Source organism: Bombina bombina, chromosome 2 (assembly GCF_027579735.1).
Source record: "Bombina bombina isolate aBomBom1 chromosome 2, aBomBom1.pri, whole genome shotgun sequence".
In the NCBI taxonomy this organism is placed as follows: domain Eukaryota; kingdom Metazoa; phylum Chordata; class Amphibia; order Anura; family Bombinatoridae; genus Bombina; species Bombina bombina.
Genome location: NC_069500.1, coordinates 985,254,816 through 985,276,273, shown reverse-complemented (window position 1 = coordinate 985,276,273; position 21,458 = coordinate 985,254,816). Strand labels below are relative to the sequence as shown.

Sequence of the window (21,458 nt, the reverse complement as noted above, 5' to 3'; positions counted from 1 at the left end):
TAAAGGTTTGTCTGCAAGTTCCTTGAAAGGACAAATCTCTGCTCTTTCTGTTCTTTTTCACAGAAAGATTGCTAATCTTCCTGATATTCATTGTTTTGTACAAGCTTTGGTTCGTATAAAACCTGTTATTAAGTCAAGAAGACCGCAGCTAACTCTCATTTAGCATGAGGGTTTGTCCCAGAACCAGGTTTGCATCCTGGAAGGGGCAGTCTATCTCAGTTTTTTCGCTTGCCTGGATACGGTTTTCCTAGATCCCTAAGGGATTGTAGAACTCGTATCTCTAGGTTCTGAATTGATATCAACTCCTTCCCAGGAGTAGATACATTTTTTCTAGTTTGTCTGTAGCCCAGATAAAAAGAGAGGCGTTCTTGTAATGTGTTCAGAATCTTCCTACCTGGGCATAATTGTTCCAGTTCAGGAACAGGGGTTAACTTCCTTTTCCATTCTGTTCTAAATGATTTTCATCCTAATTTAGACTTGAATAGGTTTCTCTGAGTACCGTCCTTCAAGATGGAGACTATTTGCTCCATTCTTCCTTGGTGCAGGAGGTTCAATTTTTAACGGCCTTAGACCTAAGGATGCGTTCCCTCATTTTACCAATTAAAGGGACACTGAACCCAAATTTTTTATTTTGTAATTCAGAAAGAGCATGCAATTTTAAGCAACTTTCTAATTTACTCCTATTCTCTTGCTATCATTATTTGAAAAAGAAGGCATCTAAGCTTTTTTTGGTTTAAGTACTCTGGACAGCACTTTTTTATTGGTGGATGAATTTATCCACCAATCAGCAAGGACAACCCAGGTTGTTCACCAAAAATGGGCCGGCATCTAAACTTACATTCTTGCATTTCAAATAAAGATACCAAGAGAATGAAGAAAATGTGATAATAGGAGTAAATTAGAAAGTTGCTTAAAATTTCATGCTCAATCTAAATCATGAAAGAAAATTTTTGGGTACAGTGTCCCTTTTAAAGGGCTCATCTCAGATTTCTGAGTTTTGCCTCCGGCAAACTTCAGTTGTGAGCCATCATGGCTTTGCGATAGCTCCCAGAGTTTTTCCAAGGTTTCTGGGTTATGATTCGTTCCCGGGATTTCAGTGGTGCCTCTCCTGGACATCCTATGGGTCCAGGCGCCATCCTTCTACAAGCAAGATCTCATTGGAGGTTTTTGTTGTCTTTCTTCATTCCACGAATGGAAGTGGAGCTGGAAAAGAGCTCCCTTGTCCCAGCTTCATGGGTTTTCTGTTTAGGAATTCTTTTGATCCTTTGAATGGAGTGTTCTATAGGAGGTCAGGGAGGCCTAGATCCTTCCTCTTTCCTCCTTCTTCTGTCCACGGTTCGGCCTCAATGACTCAATGACTCAGTGTCCGATTCCGTTAGAGAGTTCAGCCGTTCTGCATGCTCAGTCATTGGAATGGGGCTGTCGACAAGAGTCTTTTTCCCGTGGTGTTTTTTGTAAGAGCGCTCGCTTATCAGGCGAGAGGTAGCGGGATCGCTGTCCACATTCTAGCGCAGGGAAGTTGGTCCTGGGAGTAGTCTGCTCTCCTCTTCATCAGTTGGAGTTGGTAACGATTTACAATGCTCTGATGGTTTGACCTCAGTTGTCTTTGGCCCATTTTGTCAGGTTCCAGTCTGACAACATATTTTCTGTGTCTTATAGCAACTTCCAGGAAGGAACTTTAGTTCCTTAGTCACATAGGAAAGTGCTCTCAGTTATTATCCATTTGGCATCCTCATTTCTGGAATGGAAATTTGGGAAACAGGTGTGTTCTCCAGGTTATCTTCCAAATGGGGGTTCCCAGATTTGGTTCTGATGGGGTCTCGTCAGATTTTAAAGTTCCGATTTTGGTTCAAGGTCAAGAGATCCTCAAGCCTTTCTGATAAATGCTCTGGTAGTTCCTTGGAACTTCAGGTTCATATCTTCCTTCTCTGTTTGTCTCCTTTCACGAGTTATTGTTTGGATCTTGTAGGAGAGAGCATTGGTTTTCTCCTAACTCCTACGTGGCCTCGCAGGACCTGGTAGGCGGATCTAGTAGAGATGTCGTCTCTACTTCTGTGGAAGTTTTACACTGAGGAAGGATCTTCTGCTTCAGGGGTCTTTCCTTCATTCAAATTTCGTTTCTCTGAAGCTGAGTGCTTGGAGATTGAACATTTGTTTTAGGAAGATTTTCTATAGGATATGGCAGGATCTCAAGGATTTTATCTTTTCTCCAGGTAATCCTTGAGTGGGGGTTATCTGTTTGTACCCGAATGGGTCAGATTTGGTTAATTCCATTCTGCTGCTCAAGCGCCTGGTCCTGGTCCGAATCAGGACTGTGTTTAAGTCAGTTGCTCCCTTGGAGCCTTATCCTTGTTCTTAAAGTTTTTCTTCAGGCTCCGTTTGGGTCTATGCATTCCATAGATAGTATGTTGTATCTTGGAAAGTTTAATTTCTTCTGCTCGGAGGGTTTCCGAACTCTCAGCCTTGCAGTGTAGTTTTCCTTATCTCGTATTTCAGGCAGATAAGGCAGTTCTTAGTACCAGGTTTGGTTTTTTTCTTGAGGTTGTTTCGAACAGAGATTTTAATCAGGAGTTTGTTGTTCCTTCTCGCCGTCCTAATCTTTCTTCTCATAAAGATCGTTTGTTGCTCATCTTATATGTTGTACGGGTCCTTAGATTTTATCTACAGGCTACAAAGGACTTTCGTCAGTCTTCTGTATTATTGTTGCTTTCTGACATGAAGACCAGAAGGCTTCTGCCACTTTTCTTTCTCTGGTGGAGAAGTGTTTTTCGTAGCGTTTTTCAGACTGCTGGACAGCAGCCTCCTGAGGGACACGCCACTAGGGTGGTGTTTTTCTTCCTGGGCCTTCAAGGAAGAGGCCTTTGTAGTATGGATTTGTAAGTCGGTAACTTTGCTTTTCTTGGCTCACCTTTTCTAAAGTCTATACATTTAATTTCTTTGTCTCAGCTGAGGTTTCTTTTGGGTGAAAAGGTATTTTCGGCAGTGGTACCTTCTGTTTAGGTTACCTGTCTTGTCCCTCCCGTATCATCTGTGTCCTCTAGCTTGGGTATTGATTCCCAACAGTAATAAATGATGATCTGTGCACTCATCGTGTCATTAGAAGGAAAACAAAATTTATGCTTACCTGATAAATTTATTTCTTGACACGGTCCACAGCCCTCCCTGTTTTTTAGACAGGTTTTTTTTTTTTTTATATAAACCTCTGGCACCTTTGCACCTTGTGTTATTTCCTTTCTCTCCTTTCCTTCGGTCGAATGACTGGGGGTTGTGGGAAGGGAATTGATACTTAACAGCTCTGCTGTGGTGATCTTTGCCTCCTCCTGCTGGCCAGGAGTGATATTTCCAACAGTAATTAATGATGATCTGTGAACTCACCGTGTCGAGAAATAAATAAATTTATCAGGTAAGCATAAATTTAGTTTTTTAGTAATTTAGTAGCTTACTCAATTATATCTTAACATCATCTAGCTACTAAAGTTCTGCAAAATGAAGATACACTGCAAAGACAAAGGACCTGGTGTGAAATTCAGTGGGGCTGAAATGTATTGGTTTGTAACATATCAGTAATGAACATGCTCAATATAACTAACATTTGCACAAATTAATACATTATTATAAAGCATAACTCATATATTCTGTGTATATATGTGTGTGTGTGTGTGTAGGCTACAAGCAGTAAAACCTAGCTAGTTAAAGGGACAGTCAAAAAAAGTATAGAAAGCCTAATGGACTGCTGTTAATCTCAAAAGGACATTGTAAAGCTATTTGCTATCAAAAACTAAAGATTTTAGATGGATTGTTGAATTTGTCACCAGTGCCACTTAAAGCTCATTTTACAAGAGTTGTTTGTACTTTGTGAGCAACCAACATTTTTTCTAGATATTTGGATAATTTATATTCTCCTCACACATTTATGAAACATTGCACATTTCAAAGAAAGTTCTTACTATATTTGATTCTATGTAAATGTTTTTGATGCCCTTCCTTAGATTTTTACTGCTTTGAAAGTCTTTGTTGGTGAGTGCTACTAGGGTGAGCCAAAATAACCAAAAATTAAATCATATATACAGAAATTCCATATTTTAGATTATGTGCCTACATGGTCCTTATCTCTCCTTTTTTTTTTTTTCTTGGCCTACTGTTGAGGAGGAGCCTTGTGGTAGTATGTCTGTATTTTTAGATTATGTGGTTTTAAATAATAAAAATGTCCTATTTTTATATATATTTTAAAACAAACAAAAACGAATATATATTTTAGCAGGAATTTATGAAGGACCAGAAAGTATTGACATTTTAAGTATCATTGCCCTTACAAGCTATAATAAGGTATTAATCGTTTTCATATCTCTTTCAGACAAATGACAGTCTTCTCAGGTAACCAGTTAGTTGAATGCCAGGAGTGCCATAATCTATACCACCAGGACTGCCACAAACCCCAGGTTACAGATAAGGATGTAAATGACCCACGTCTTGTCTGGTATTGTGCCCGTTGCACCAGGCAAATGAAGAGGATGGTAAGAATTTACAACCACTAGGGTATCGGTGGAAGGCAACAAGATTTAGAAATATAATATAGAGGGAGATCTGACATACTGGTCTAGAGATTATGGCAATAAAAGCAGGAGAAAAATATGAATAGTCGGGACTCTGGAGGATAGAGGTGAATAATTATATATTTGGTTTAGGCAAATGTCTAGAAATATTAAAAATAAATATGAAAAAAATGTGTGTTAGTAGAACAAAATATGAGGGAAAAATATGATTTCAAATTAGTCACATTTTATACATTTCATAGCAAGAAATTATATAATAAGAAAATTAACTTTTTTTTTTTTAATTAGCTAATGCCCAATGTAAAATGATTAAAACAAATATCAAGGTCCCAATTATATATAATCATAAGGTTGCATATCTATGTATATGTGTTAACTTACTGGTACACCTATAGAGTGTCTTGTTCTTTTATATACATCCCATACTAGGAAAATCAAAGTGCTAAAAATTGTTAGGGAAGGTAGTGTAAATACTGTAATAAGTTTAGGCTATTACTGCTATGGTTGCAAATAGAGGCTGGATTTGAGAATGCGCATCTACTAGTCTTATAGTTGCCCACAACTCTATTTAGTTTGCAGCTATACATTATTTTAACTCTTTTTTTTTTCTTGAATTCTGAATGCACAGGCACAAAAGAATCAGAAGCCTTCACAAAAGCCTGCCCCGACAGCTGCATCTGCAGCAACACCAGTAGTAAAGGATCCCTCTGTAAACAAGCCAGAAGTGAAACCAAAGCCAGATTCTAACAACACATTTTTAGCTTTCAAAAGAGCAGAGGTCAAGGTATTGTGGTTGTTGTAATATTTTTTTTTTTATCTTAAATGGACAGTAAAGTAAAAAAAGTTATACTTTCATGATTCAGATTGATCATGCAATTTTAAACAACTTTTCAGTTTACTTATATTATCAAATTTGCTTTGTTCTATTGGTATACTTTGTTTAAAAGCATACCCTGGGTATGCTCAGGATCAGTAATGCACTACTGGGAGCTAGCTGATAATTGGTGTTTGCACGTATTCATGTGTTCAGCTTCTCCTTCAACAAAGGATACCAAGAGAAAGAAGTAAATTGGAAACTTGCTTAAAAATCTACCTCAATCATGAAAGAAAAAATGCGTGTGCCTTTAAAATTCACATTTCCTAATGCTTTTGCTATTATTTTTGTTTTAATTAAAAAAAAACGGTGTATTTTTCTTCATAAACACAAAGAGTCCACAGCTGCATTCATTACTTTTGGGAATTCAGAACCTGGCCACCAGGAGGAGGCAAAGACACCCCAGCCAAAGGCTTAAATACCTCTCCCACTTCCCCCAGTCATTCTTTGCCTTTCGTCCCAGGAGGTTGGCATAGAAGTGTCAGAAGTTTTTTCGATAGTCTCTTATGGAGGGTAGTACTCTTCGGAATGGGACTGGAGTTTTAAGTAGTCCTGTCAGCCTCTCAGTGAGAGCATGGATGAAAGTTAGAGTCCGGAGATGCAGGGAGAGTCTTTCTGCGAAACAACCCCGACTCAGATGAACAACTCCACAAGCAATCAGCGTTGACGAGTTTCACTACCTGCTTTCTTCTCTCAAGTCCATGGCAGAAGCGACGCTACTATCTGTCACACTTGAAGGGTCGTGTTCCTGTTCCACGGCGTACATTCCGGTAAGATCGTTTCATTTTACTTTCGTCATGATTGTCTTGTAATTACAACTGTTTATCCAAGAGGCTACGACCTCGCGGGAAATAACTTAAACGCAGGGTCTCAGTGAGGCTCCTTTTCTATCTTGCAATCAAGGGTTAATATCTCCTAAGGGAGGTTTGTGGTTAATCATGTTTGCTATGTGATTCTGTCTGCTAATGTGTAGTGATACTTAGGCTCATGGCTATTTCGGAACATAACGGCCTATTGCACGTGACGCAGCCTTTACGGTCGGGCGCACTTTTTCATGGACTGCACGGTACACCTTGTGTTTTAGCTCTCCATTTCCGCATTCCTGACCGTGTGGCGACAGAAAAATTCTGGTTCGCTGGTGTCTGGTTCATAGGAGGCGGTCAGTGACCCAGCCATTGGGGGTGTAAGGTGCCGTTTAGATTTTCTTTCATGTAATTGGCAAGAGTCCATGAGCTAGTGACGTATGGGATATACATTCCTACCAGGAGGGCAAAGTTTCCCAAACCTCAAAATGCCTATAAATACACTCCTCACCACACCCACAATTCAGTTTTACAAACTTTGCCTCCCATGGAGGTGGTGAAGTAAGTTTGTGCTAGATTTCTACGTTGATATGCGCTTCGCAGCAGGCTGAAGCCCGGTTTTCCTCTCAGAGTGCAGTGAATGTCAGAGGGATGTGAAGAGAGTATTGCCTATTTGAATGCCATGGTCTTCCTCTAGGGGATCTAATTCATAGGTTCTCTGTTATCGGTCGTAGAGATTTCTTCTCCTACCTCCCTTTTCAGATCGACGATATACTCTTATATACCATTACTTCTACTGATTCTCGTTTCAGTACTGGTTTGGCTATCTACTATATGTAGATGAGTGTCTTAGGGTAAGTAAGTCTTATTTTTTCATGACACTCTAAGCTATGGTTGGGCACTTTATATGTAAAGTTCTAAATATATGTTTTAAACTTATATTTGCCATGATTCAGGATAATCAGTGTTCCTTCTTTCAGACTGTCAGTTTCATTTTTTGGGAAATTGCATATGAACAAAATATTTTTCTTACCTTAAAATTTTCAATTGACTTTTTACTTCTAAATTGCGGGCTGTTAGGCTCGCAGGTGCAGAAAATGCTACAATTTATTGCGTCATTTTTGGCGCGAGAATATCGTCATTTCCGGCGTCATAGTTGACGCCGGAAGTTTTCACGTGGTTGCGTCATTTTTGATGCATGTTTGTTGCAGACGTTTTTTTGGCGCCAAAAAATGTGGGCGTCATACTTGGCGCCAGTTTTTTTCACATTATTTCAGTCTCACTTTTTAGTTGCTTCTGGTTGCTAGAGGCTTGTTTTGTTTTGCATTTTTTCCCATTCCTGAAACTGTCATTTAAGGAATTTGATAATTTTGCTTTATATGTTGTTTTTTCTATTACATATTGCAAGATGTCACTACCTGACCCTGGATCAGAATCTACTTCTGGAAAGACGCTGCCTGATGTCGGTTCTACCAAAGCTAAGTGCATTTGTTGTAAACTTTTGGTAACTGTTCCTCCGGCTGTAGTTTGTGTTAGTTGTCATGATAAACTATCTAATGCGGATAATATTTCCATTAGTAATATTCCATTACCTGTTGTTGTTCCTTCAACATCTAATGTTCAGGATGTTCCTGTTAATGTAAGAGAATTTGTTTCTAATTCTATTCGGAAGGCTCTGTCTGTAATTCCTCCTTCTAGTAAACGTAAAAGGTCTTTTAAAACTTCTCATATTTCAGATGAATTTTTAAATGACCGCCATCATTCTGACTTATCTATCTCTGATGAGGATCTATCTGGTTCAGAAGATTCTGCCTCAGATATTGACACTGATAAATCTTCATATTTGTTTAAGATGGAGTTTATTCGTTCTTTACTTAAGGAAGTGTTGATTGCATTAGATATGGAGGAGTCTAGTCCTCTTGATATTAAAACTAATAAGCGTTTAAATTCAGTTTTTAAACCTCATGTAGTTATTCCAGAAGTTTTTCCAGTTCCTGATGCTATTTCAGAAGTAATTTCTATGGAATGGAATAGTCTGGGTACTTCATTTACTTCTTCTCCAAGGTTTAAGAAATTGTACCCTTTGCCAGCTGATAGATTAGAGTTTTGGGAAAAAATCCCCAAAGTTGATGGGGCTATCTCTACTCTTGCTAAACGTACTACTATTCCTACGGCAGATAGTACTTCTTTTAAGGATCCTTTAGATAGGAAGCTTGAATCCTTTCTAAGGAAGGCTTATTTATGTTCAGGTAATCTTCTTAGACCTGCTATTTCTTTGGCTGATGTTGCTGCAGCTTCCACCTTCTGGTTGGAGGCTTTAGCGCAACAAGTGTCAGACCATAATGCTTATAGCATTGTTAAACTTCTTCAACATGCTAATAACTTTGTTTGTGATGCCATTTTTGATATCATTAGGATTGATGTCAGGTATATGTCTTTAGCTATTTTAGCTAGAAGAGCTTTATGGCTTAAATCTTGGAATGCAGATATGACTTCTAAGTCAACGTTGCTTTCTCTTTCTTTCCAAGGTAATAAATTATTTGGTTCTCAGTTGGATTCAATAATTTCAACTGTTACTGGGGGGAAGGGAGCCTTTTTGCCTCAGGACAAAAAAATCTAAAGGTAAATATAGGGCTGCTAATCGTTTTCGTTCCTTTCATCAGAATAAGGAACAGAAGCCTGACCCTTCCCCTAAAGGAACAGTTTCCGTTTGGAAACCGTCTCCAGTCTGGAATAAATCCAAGCCTTTTAGAAAGTCAAAACCAGCTCCCAAATCCGCATGAAGGTGCGGCCCTCATTCCAGCACAGCTGGTAGGGGGCAGGTTACGATTTTTCAAAGATGTTTGGACCAATTCGATTCAAAGTCTTTGGATTCAGAACATTGTTTCTCAAGGGTACAGAATAGGTTTCAAGGTAAGACCGCCTGTGAGAAGATTTTTCCTCTCACGCATTCCAGTAAACCCAGTAAAGGCTCAGGCGTTTCTGAAATGTGTTTCAGATCTGGAGTCGGCTGGGGTAATTGTGCCAGTTCCAGATTTGGAACGGGGTCTGGGGTTTTACTCAAATCTGTTCATTGTACCAAAGAAGGAGAATTCTTTCAGACCAGTTCTGGATCTAAAAATATTGAATCGTTATGTAAGGATACCAACATTCAAAATGGTGACTATAAGGACTATTCTGCCTTTTGTTCAGCAAGGGCATTATATGTCTACAATAGACTTACAGGATGCATATCTTCATATTCCAATTCACTATCAGTTCCTGAGATTCTCTTTTCTAGACAAGCATTACCAGTTTGTTGCTCTTCCTTTTGGCCTAGCAACAGCTCCAAGGATCTTTTCAAAGGTTCTCGGTGCCCTTCTCTCTGTAATCAGAGAACAGGGTATTGCGGTATTTCCTTATTTGGACGATATCTTGGTACTTGCTCAGTCTTTATATTCTGCAGAATCTCATACGAATCAACTTGTGTTGTTTCTTCTAAGACATGGTTGGAGGATCAATTTACCAAAGAGTTCCTTGATTCCTCAGACAAGGGTAACCTTTTTGGGTTTCCAAATAGATTCAGTGTCCATGACTTTGTCTCTTACAGAAAAGAGACGTCTGAAATTGGTTTCAGCTTGTCGAAACCTTCAGTCTCAATCATTCCCTTCGGTAGCTTTATGCATGGAAATTCTAGGTCTCATGACTGCTGCATCGAACGCGATCCCTTTTGCTCGTTTTCACATGAGACCTCTCCAGCTTTGTATGCTGAACCAATGGTGCAGGGATTATACAAAGATATCTCAATTAATATCCTTAAATCCCAATGTTCGATCTTCTCTGACTTGGTGGTTGGATCACCATCGTTTAATTCAAGGGGCCTCTTTTGTTCGTCCAACCTGGACTGTGATCTAAACAGATGCGAGTCTTTCAGGTTTGGGAGCTGTATGGGGATCTCTGACAGCGCAGGGGGTTTGGAAATCTCAGGAGGCGAGATTACCAATCAATATTTTGGAACTCCGTGCGATTTTCAGAGCTCTTCAGTTCTGGCCTCTTCTGAAGAGAGAATCGTTTATTTGTTTTCAGACAGACAATGTCACAACCGTGGCGTATATCAATCATCAAGGTGGGACTCACAGTCCTCAGGCTGGATACTTGTATGGGCGGAATCCAGCTCCTGTCTAATCTCTGCGGTTCACATCCCAGGTATAGACAATTGGGAAGCGGATTATCTCAGTCGCCAGACGTTACATCCGGGCGAATGGTCTCTTCACCCAGAGGTATTTCTTCAGATTGTTCAAATCTGGGGACTTCCAGAAATAGATCTGATGGCTTCTCATCTAAACAAGAAACTTCCCAGGTATCTGTCCAGATCCAGGGATCCTCAGGCGGAAGCGGTGGACGCGTTGTCACTTCCTTGGAATTATCAACCTGCTTATATCTTTCTGCCTCTAGTTCTTCTTCCAAAAGTGATTTCCAAAATCCTAATAGAGCGTTCGTTTGTACTGCTGGTGGCTCCAGCATGGCCACACAGGTTTTGGTATGCGGATCTCATTCGTATAGCCAGTTGCCATCCTTGGACGCTTCCGTTAAGGCCAGACCTTCTATCTCAAGGCCCATTTTTCCTTCAGGATCTCAAATCATTAAATTTGAAGGTATGGAGATTGAACGCTTAATACTTAGTCATAGAGGTTTCTCTGATTCAGTGATTAATACTATGTTACAGGCTCGTAAACCTGTGTCTAGAAAGATTTATTACCGAGTTTGGACTTACATTTCTTGGTGTTCTTCTCATAAATTCTCTTGGCATTCTTTTAGAATTCCTAGAATTTTACAGTTTCTTCAGGATGGTTTGGAAAAAGGTTTGTCTGCAAGTTCCTTGAAAGGACAAATCTCTGCTCTTTCTGTTCTTTTTCACAGAAAGATTGCTAATCATCCTGATATTCATTGTTTTGTACAGGCTTTGGTTCGTATTAAGCCTGTCATTAAGTCAATCTCTCCTCCTTGGAGTCTTAATTTGGTTCTGTGGGCTTTACAGGCTCCTCCGTTTGAACCTATGCATTCTCTCGATATTAAATTACTTTCTTGAAAAGTTTTGTTTCTTTTGGCCATCTCTTCTGCTAGAAGAGTTTCTGAGTTATCTGCTCTTTCTTGTGAATCTCCTTTTCTGATTTTTCATCAGGATAAGGCGGTGTTGCGGACTTCATTTAAATTTTTACCTAAAGTTGTGAATTCGAACAACATTAGTAGAGAAATTGTTGTCCCTTCATTGTGTCCTAATCCTAAGAATTCTCTGGAGAGATCTCTACATTCTTTGGATGTAGTAAGAGCTTTAAAATATTATGTTGAAGCTACTAAGGATTTCAGAAAGACTTCTAGTCTATTTGTTATCTTTTCTGGTTCTAGGAAAGGTCAGAAGGCTTCTGCAATTTCTTTGGCGTCTTGGTTAAAGTCTTTGATTCATCATGCTTATGTGGAGTCGGGTAAATCCCCGCCTCAAAGGATTACGGCTCATTCTACTAGGTCAGTTTCTACTTCCTGGGCTTTTAGGAATGAAGCTTCTGTTGATCAGATTTGCAAAGCAGCAACTTGGTCTTCTTTGCATACTTTTACTAAATTCTACCATTTTGATGTTTTTTCTTCTTTTGAAGCAGTTTTTGGTAGAAAAGTACTTCAGGCAGCTGTTTCAGTTTGATTCTTCTGCTTATAATTTCAGTTTTTTTCATTATAAGATTAAAACTTTTTGATTTGGGTTGTGGATTATTTTTTCAGCGGAATTGGCTGTCTTTATTTTATCCCTCCCTCTCTAGTGACTCTTGCGTGGAAGTTCCACATCTTGGGTATCTGCTATCCCATACGTCACTAGCTCATGGACTCTTGCCAACTACATGAAAGAAAACATCATTTATGTAAGAACTTACCTGATAAATTCATTTCTTTCATATTGGCAAGAGTCCATGAGGCCCACCCTTTTTGTGGTGGTTATGATTTTTTTTTTGTATAAAGCACAATTATTCCAATTCCTTGTTTGATGCTTTCGCTCCTTTCTTATCACCCCACTACTTGGCTATTCGTTAAACTGAATTGTGGGTGTGGTGAGGGGTGTATTTATAGGCATTTTGAGGTTTGGGAAACTTTGCCCCTCCTGATAGGAATGTATATCCCATACGTCACTAGCTCATGGACTCTTGCCAATATGAAAGAAATGAATTTATCAGGTAAGTTCTTACATAAATTATGTTTTTCTTATTGGTCAATTTTTTTTATCAATATGCCAGTTATGGAGGATTCTGATTTTCTGATTCAGATTCTACTTCTCGCGTAGAATATGAATTGGCCCGGGTGATACATGCCCATCAGTTATATTCCGAATGCCATTTTAGCGTACTCTGTTCCTCGGGATTGGGGAACCAGGGGTCCGCTGAGCCATCCGCCTCTGGGGAAGCATGCAGGTAACCCAAACGCGGCTTCTCCTTCTCTGGAGGGTGGCTTGTTTCCTCCGGAGGTTAAGACACGGTTCTGCATGGCCATATCTTTGGCGCTGGCGCATTTACATCTCCCAAGAGTGTGTTTACGTTATTGTCCGTGTTCCATTAACCAGGGCTCGTCAGGTGTGGGATCGCCTGGTCCAGTTCATCCCTCTGGGGGAGCAACTGCTCCTGAGGCTTTAGGGGGTCAACCTTCGGGGCCAGGGTCATCATTTGTCCCGGCGGAGGTAAGTTTTGCCTTTCGTTGTAGACTGGCGCACCTTTGTGTTCTACTGAGGCACGTTTTGGCAATACTGGTGGATCCCACTCTTAATCGGGTGGTGGATCCTCAGTCTTCGCTGCGAATGGCATGCATGATTAGACATAAGGGGATGAAGTAATCTTCTTATGGTCTTGTTTATTGAGTATCTTTCCAGTTCTGAGCTTGGAAGACTCGGATTCCCGTTGGGCTGGTCCTGCGGGCGTGTCCGTTCTTCCTGGGTGATAACCTACGGGTTGCCTTATCTTTTATTTTAATCCGGGTAGGATGGATTTTATTTGGTTTAAAGCTCATGTTTGTTATAATATTTCCTTTAAGAATCTTCTTCTCTGGAATCGATACTCGCAATTTTGTGGTCGCACTGTTTGCTTCTACAGAAGTTTGTTCATGAGGACGTGTTTAGTCCTATGTTTGTTGTTTATCTCTCCCTCTTAGGGCGTGACTTTGTGTGGCCTTGTCAGTGCTGGGGGCCATTGGTTTCAGGCTGGTCCTGACTGGGTACAAATCCTTCTGTCTTTAAGGCCTATCTCAGACATGTGGCGCCTGCTATGCCTGGCTGGTCCGGTTAGGGCGCTGAGTAGTTCCCACTATTTTTTTTATTTTACATGTTTCAGCTAGCATTCAAAGAGGACTTGATGGTCCGTGGTTTGCCTAAGGGCATGGGTGATTGTGTGTCGGTCCTCATTCGCCTTTCAATCTAGTCGGCCGGGACTCCGTTGAGATCCGCTGCGACATACTCTGTTGGTTCCGATTTTGCGGGATCTAGAGTGTTTCCTTCCCGTGGTGGGTTAGAAGTTGGAGGACTTAGATCCTTCATGCAGCCAGTTCCGGCCGATCTTGCCTTTCGAGGTTCCTTGGGATTGTCCTTTCAGGACTTGTTCCTTCTTGAGGTCTCTTCCTTCGGGTCGACACTGTCTGGACTTCATCCATTTTACTTAGCGGCTCTTTTGCCGTTTAAGTTAGGAAGTTGAGGGCCGTGCAGCTCTTTTCTGCTTCTGGGAGTTCGTCGTTTCCATATTAGGGACGATAAACTGTGGTCTCCTCCTTTCCAAGCTTTCGCTTAGGGATTTTCCCGCCAGGGTTCGGGATGCTCGGCATTCTTCCTTGGGTGTGGTCCTTCTGGAAGGATAATCTGAGAGGATATGGAGACTAGTCTTTTTTCTACTCTCTCTTAGGGTGAACTCTGTTCTCGTAATTGTTTCCCTTAGTCTGGGACTTTGTGTATGTGGTCCTTGGTGCCTTTGGGCTCTAGAGTGGTTGCGTGACTACGGCCTAGTACCTTGTTGGTGGGGAGTTGGCCTCCTGCTAAGAGTGTTCTCTTCCCTTTGGGCTGGGAATTTATGAGTGAGTCCTGTACCCATTTCTCCGGGTTAGCCCGGGTTTGCATCCCCTGTGAGGTCTGTTTTTTTTAGGGCTGCAACTAACGATTATTTTCATAATCGATTAATCGGACAATTATTTTTTTGATTAATCGACTAATCGGATAAAAAAAGAATTAATTTTTTCCTATATTTAAAATAAAATCCACATACTGAGTGTTATAAATATAAACTTCCGACTAAAACTTTACATTAAAACAACTGTTGGTCCAATTTCTAAGCAGCAGAACAATTTTTTATAATTAAGCAAAACAAAACCACAAACTGTTTGAAAATAGGTAGAACTAGTAAGAGGTAGACTACCACTGTTTATAAAATTCTGTTATTCACTCTTTCAGAAACTTCTGGCTTTCTTTTTTGCAGCTATTTTGCCTGCAGCAGAGAAGAGGTGCTCAGATGGTGTTGAGGTGCCTGAGATGCATAAATAGGGTTATGCAAATTTCACCAAGGTGTACTATTTATCTTTGTTAGTTCTCCACCAATGGAAGGGGCCTCTTGACAAAGTAAGCCTGGACTTATTTTAACATAAAAATATCTTGAATATCTATATGCAGTGGTAAATAACCAGCTATAAGGTTAGGGGGGAAAATATCTAGTCCGCTCTTAAAATAACATATATATATACTTAGAGATTGAATTTAGTACATATTACAATTAATTAAAAATAGAGAAAAATAAGGCAAAAGGGCTAAAGACTATATATCAGTAAAATAACACAGCCTTACACATTTATCTATAGAGTACATATATCAGCAATAGCAAGCGATCCGCTAAAAATTGAAAAACAGGTAATAGTGACATTAATTCATATAACAAATGCCATCAATCTAGGGTTAGGTGTAAATAACAAGCTCTGCACTAAATCACGCAAAGCATAGCCCCAAATCACCTGATTGTATATAAACAATCCAAATTATGACACCTATTTTATTTCTGGGTTGCACATAAGACAGGAGTAGTTGTAAACTTAAAAAGAAACTTATAATGTCCTAAAAAAGTGAAAAGTAGATGTCTGTAGACGTCCTTTAGGCTAAGGACATAACTATAAAACACAATACCATGTGCAGGAGCTCATTGGAGTAAAACAGCTGGTGCTGTACACAGACCAACTAATTGCAAACCAACTAATCGATTATGAGATTCGTTGACAACTATTTTCATAATCGATTATTATCGATTATGCCGATTAGTTGTTGCAGCTCTAGTTTTTTTCAGTTGGGGTATCTTGTGCTCCCTGGAGGTGTTGTTCGTTTTAAGACGGCTATGGGTCCTGCGTCCAGGGTTCTTGTATTGGATCCTTATAGATGTATGGAGACTTATGATCCTGTGGACTGGTTCGGGACAACCCAGTTTTTCAAGGGGGGCTGATTTGTCCTTCGGACAGAGTGTGCTCCCTTTTTACAGGGAGTTTTTCTCTGTTTTCAACAGTTGTGTCTGGATGATTCTTCATTCGGTCTTCGACTCTACGGCCTCTCACGTCCTTGTGGGCATGTGTGCTGTTCCTTATCTCTGCCCTCCACCTTTGGGGGGGGGTAATTTGACTTCTTCAGAAGTGGGATTATCCTCTCCCTGGAGGTTTGTGGTCCTGCCTTGTGTGCAGGAGCAGCTGGGCCTTGTTAGCACACAAGTTAGCATGGCAGTCTCATAACCTGAGGGTCGTGTGTTCAGGCTTCTCACAAGGCACTTGTTCTCGAGAACTGACTGTGGCTCAACACATAAGCAAACTGAACAGTAAAGCACAGAGCCATGGGTTCAGATCCCCCCACAGCCCTGTCAGGCAGAATGCCTAGTTTTAGAGCAAGTGTCTTTTATTTATGTGACGGCAGCAATGTGCTACTCTATGGCTTGTTCGACAAATTGTTGGGAGAGTAAGCTCTCTGTGTCGAGACTGTCAAAGAAAGTTGTGCCAGGTCTTCCTAAGGATCTATTTTGCACTTTTCTCTATACCAAGTCCTAGGGGGTGCTCCTTGGAAGTGCCTTATATTGGGAGGAGCGTATGGGTTGGCACCCAAGCTCTGTAATGGGGTGGGTGATTCCCCCCCCCCATTCTTCCATTCCCTGGGGGTTTGGGGTTGGGTTCATTTTTGTTTCCCCTGTCTATCTGACATGCCTGTCGCTTGGGCCAGTGTTGGAGCAGGATTTGAAATCTGTTCTGCTCTTCTAATTTCGCCCTCGGGTCATTGAGGTTTGGTGAGCCTTCCTTGAGGGCTCAGCTTCTTTCCACGTTCAGGATATCGTAGGAAGGACTGGTGGCGTCCACTGGTTAGCTGGACGCCTAGCAAGCTCTAGGTTAGGGTTTAAATCTTACCTCATCTGCTTCCACTTGCTTGCTAGTACTCAAATTTCTAGAGTCATCTTCGGATGACAGCAGCGTGCAGTGTTTTGACTCTTCAGGTGTTGCCGTCGGGTGTTGTCCTATCTGAGCTTGCTGCATGAGGTTTACAGTTTCTGAATATTTAGATATTCTGAGCTGTCTTTAAATGGTTTTTGGGATCCTTCGTCTTCAGTTACTTTCTAGAGTGCAGATGCACTGTGTTTAGGGGAAGATTCTCTGTTTCAGTTTCTGGGTCTTGAGCCAGTGGATTCTGTGCGAACTGGGGTCTGGGTGTTGCCTCCCTTGTTCTGCGAGACCGGTTGGGTCTCTGTTGGCTTGGCCCTGGTTTCTCTGGGTTTTTCGCCCGGTGTTCTTGGAGCTCGTTTGGGCCCTATTTCTGGTTTGTGCCCTATTTGGGGTTGTCTGGAATCCTTTATTGGATGTCCTTTCCGTGTCCTTTCTCCTTTCTGGAGACTACGGTTGTTTGATCCCTTTCTCTAGTAAGGGGCGTGTTGTTAGGTGACCGACTGCCGGTTGACGGTGTCTCTTGGAGGCTTGTTGGCTCAGTCGAGTCTAGTTCCTGCGGTCTCTAGCAAGGCTTATGGACTATCTGCGGGTCAGTGTCCTTGGGCCTTTTCCTTTTTTCAAAGTTTTTTTCTCGGCTTCAGACAAATCTGGGTTTTGTTGAGTACCTGTTTTAGGCCTGGTGCCCTCAGAATAGGCCGTTGTTTGTACCCTCCCGTTTTAGCATTCAGTGTCCTCTATAGCTTGGGTATTGTTTTCTCAAAAGTAATGAATGCAGCTGCGGACTCTTTCCGTTTATGAAGAAAAACTTAAATTATGCTTACCTGATAATTTCCTTTTCTTTAGACAGAAAGAGTCCACAGCTCCCCGCCCGTAATTTTTTTGGGGGGGGCGGCGTCTGTTATTTTTGTTCTTCGGACACCTTTTCACCCTATGTTTCTTCTACTGTTCCTTGTCCCTCGGCAGAATGACTGGGGGATGGGGGAAGTGGGAGAGGTGGCCAGGTTCTGAATTTCCAAAAGTAATTAATGAATGCAGCTATGGACTCTTTCCGTCTGAAGAAAAGAAAATTATCAGGTAAGCATAATTTAAGTTTGTTTTTTTAATCACAGATATAACATTTTTAATTTTAAATCAGAAATACAATATGTTTAGGATTTTCACCCCCTGTATATAAGACAGATAAAAATATCTATATCTCTGCCTTTATCAAGAGTATTTGCACTGCAGCTGAGGGAGTTTATATTTCCAAATGTCATTACTATTATTAGCAACTTTTTAAACTTATAATATCTATCTTGAGTATACATACACATTGTATATGTGTTTGCTTTGCTGTTATACGACTGTGTATTATATTATCGCAACACTTTGTAGTAATTATGTTTTCAGAGACTGCGTTTTAAAAAAGGTGCATTTTATGTTAGTGCAGAAACCTGGTTGATCTTTTTTCCATTTCATACCTGTTAATTAATAATCCTGTTTCAAGCATACAGCATATTTTCTGCATTTATAAAAGGATTAGTGTGCCATCTGGCAATCAATAGTTTGTTTACAAGAGATAACAATAAGAGGTAGATGTGTGTTGAGAAAATCTCCTTTTTTTTATCAATATTGTTCCAGTTCACTGAGATAATAATATCCCCATCTTAACCAATACATTTTGTTCTGGGTTTATTTATTTAAAAAAAACATAATTATTTTTTTATTTTCTCTTGTGAAGGTTTCAGCTGCAGTTTCAGGAAATTCGTCCACTACTGGGGTATCCTCCACAGCTGTTAGTGGCCTCACTGGTTGGGCTGCGTTTGGAGCAAAGACTGCCACTGCTGTGCCAACTAGTTCCAAGTTAGGAACAACAGTCCAGGCTGCCAGTGGGAAACCGCCAACATTATCAACAGGGCAGAAACCTGCAGGTGTGTCCAGCCTAGTTTCCAAAGCAGGATCTATATCTAAAACTACATCTGGTGCTAGCAACACCAGTTCTACCCCACTGAAGCCCCTGCCACCTCTCATTCTGGGAAAAACAGGGCTGAGCCGTTCTATGAGCAATGACAGTGTCAACAAAGTTAGCCTACCCAGCCCAAGCACCACATCTTCTGCTAGTGCAAACAATATTAGCATCCAGATGAGCAGCAACAACGGAGGAGGAAGCAGTGCAAGCAGCAGTGGAAGCTCTAGCAGCAAAGTGACTGCGGAACAATCTGGAGCAAAAGGCCCCACATCTCAAGAATCTCAGCTAAATGCAATGAAAAGGCTCCAAATGGTAAAAAAGAAAGCTGCACAGAAAAAGCTAAAGAAATGACCATGTATAAGTCATGCTGAGACTCTGATTAATGCAATTCATATACATGTGTCTAACATATAGACTTAGTGACCATTATTTTCTGGACTGGAAAAACAAAAGACAATTGTGTAAGCTATATCTTAATAGTAAAAAGTTGTCAGGTTTGTTGTAGTAATTGGAGGAAATAATCATTTTAACCACTCAAAATGAGGAAAAATAAGAAGCGGAAGAAATATATCACTTCTGGGGGAAACAAATTAGTTTTTTCTTTAGCTCCCTACACAGAAGCACTTTGTGAATCTAAAACTATTAAGTAAGCAAGCGAGATCTATGCCTGAAACCCACTTATGTATTTTTACTTGTGTGCCTGTTTTGGAAAGAGAAATGCTGGTTAGGAGATGTTAAAGGAACATTGTACTGTACAATTTTCTCCCCTTTACTGCCTTTTCTTAGATCCATTTTACCTGCTGGAGTGTAATAAATGATTTACAAATAACTCATTTACCTTTATTTTGTCAGTTTGAAATAGATGCTACTTATAGTGAAACTGTAAATACTGCAGTATTGGCTATAGAATATGTATGTAAAAAAAGAGGCAGCAACAGAAATCAACCACTCATGGTGGGCAAGAGAAAGGGTGTTTCTTTACCAGCTCTAAATACACTGAATTTGAATTCTTAAAAACATTTTTAAAAAACCTTTTTTTTTTGTTAAATCCCTTGATTTTTCTTTAATGATATCTTAACCCTAATTCTTTCAATCACCGGATTGGGCGTAAGATTATAGTGCCAATATTATATTAGATTACATACAGTTGCAAAAAAAAGTATGTGAACCCTTTGGAATGATATGGATTTCTGCACAAATTGGTCATAAAATGTGATCTGATCATCATCTAAGTCACAACAATAGACAATCACAGTCTGCTTAAACTAATAACACACAAAGAATGAAATGTTGCCATGTTTTTATTGAACACACCATGTAAACATTCACAGTGCAGGTGGAAAAAGTATGTGAACCCTTGAATTTAATAACTGGTTGAACCTCCTTTGGCAGCAATAACTTCAACCAAACATTTCCTGTAGTTGCAGATTAGACGTGCACAACGGTCAGGAGTAATTCTTGACCATTCCTCTTTACAGAACTGTTTCAGTTCAGCAATATTCTTGAGGTATCTGGTGTGAATCGCTTTCTTGAGGTCATGCCACAGCATCTCAATCGGGTTGAGGTCAGGACTCTGACTGGGCCACTTCACAAGGCGTATTTTTACTTCTATGCTTTGGGTCATTGTCCTGTTGCAACACCCATCTTCTGTTGAGCTTCAGCTGGTAGACAGATGGCCTTAAGTTCTCCTGCAAAATGTCTTGAAAAACTTGGGAATTCATTTTTCCTTCGATGATAGCAACCCGTCCAGGCCCTGACGCAGCAAAGCAGCCCCAAACCATGATGCCCCCACCACCATACTTCACAGTTGGAATGAGGTTTTGATGTTGGTGTGCTGTGCCTCTTTTTCGCCACACATAGTGTTGTGTGTTTCTTCCAAACAACTCAACTTTGGTTTCATCTGTCCACAGAATATTTTGCCAGTACTGCTGTGGAACATCCAGGTGCTCTTGTGCAAACTTTAAACGTGCAGCAATGTTTTGTTTGGACAGCAGTGGCTTCCTCTGTGGTATCCTCCCATGAAATCCATTCTTGTTTAGTGTTTTACGTATTGTAGATTCGCTAACAGGGATGTTAGCATTTGCCAGTGACTTTTGTAAGTCTTTAGCTGACACTCTAGGATTCTTCTTCACCTCATTGAGCAGTCTGCACTGTGCTCTTGCAGTCATCTTTACTGGACGGCCACTTCTAGGGAGAGTAGCAGCAGTGCTGAACTTTCTCCATTTATAGACAATTTGTCTTACTGTGGACTGATGAACAGCAAGGCTTTTGGAGATACTTTTATAACCCTTTCCAGCTTTATGCAAGTCAACAATTCTTAATCGTAGGTCTTCTGAGAGCTCTTTTGTGCGAGGCATCATTCACATCAGGCAATGCTTCTTGTGAAAAGCAAACCCAGAACTGGTGTGTGTTTTTCTTCTGTTATGTGTGATCAGTCCACGGGTCATCATTACTTCTGGGATATAACTCCTCCCCAACAGGAAATGCAAGAGGATTCACCCAGCAGAGCTGCATATAGCTCCTCCCCTCTACGTCAGTCCCAGTCATTCTCTTGCACCCAACGACTAGATAGGATGTGTGAGAGGACTATGGTGATTATACTTAGTTTTTATGACTTCAATCAAAAGTTTGTTATTTTACAATAGCACCGGAGCGTGTTATTACTTCTCTGGCAGAGTTTGAGGAAGAATCTACCAGAGTTTTTTACTATGATTTTAACCGGAGTAGTTAAGATCATACTGCTGTTCTCGGCCATCTGAGGGAGGTAAAAGCTTCAGATCAGGGGACAGCGGGCAGATGAATCTGCATTGAGGTATGTAGCAGTTTTTATTTTC

The 21,458-nt window shown here is 40.5% G+C and overlaps 1 protein-coding gene across 1 annotated transcript in view; it reads left to right on the top strand.

Annotated features, from left to right (window-relative positions):
- INTS12 (integrator complex subunit 12) overlaps nt 1-19,453 on the top strand; it is a 64,816-nt gene extending 45,363 nt beyond the window's left edge. The window contains exons 5-7 of the mRNA XM_053700800.1: nt 4,355-4,514; nt 5,182-5,337; nt 18,397-19,453. Of these exons, the coding sequence (XP_053556775.1) occupies nt 4,355-4,514; nt 5,182-5,337; nt 18,397-18,975 (895 nt within the window). The 3' untranslated portion in view covers nt 18,976-19,453. The remainder of the gene's footprint in view (nt 1-4,354; nt 4,515-5,181; nt 5,338-18,396) is intronic.
- The last annotated feature ends 2,005 nt before the right edge of the window (nt 19,454-21,458 follow it).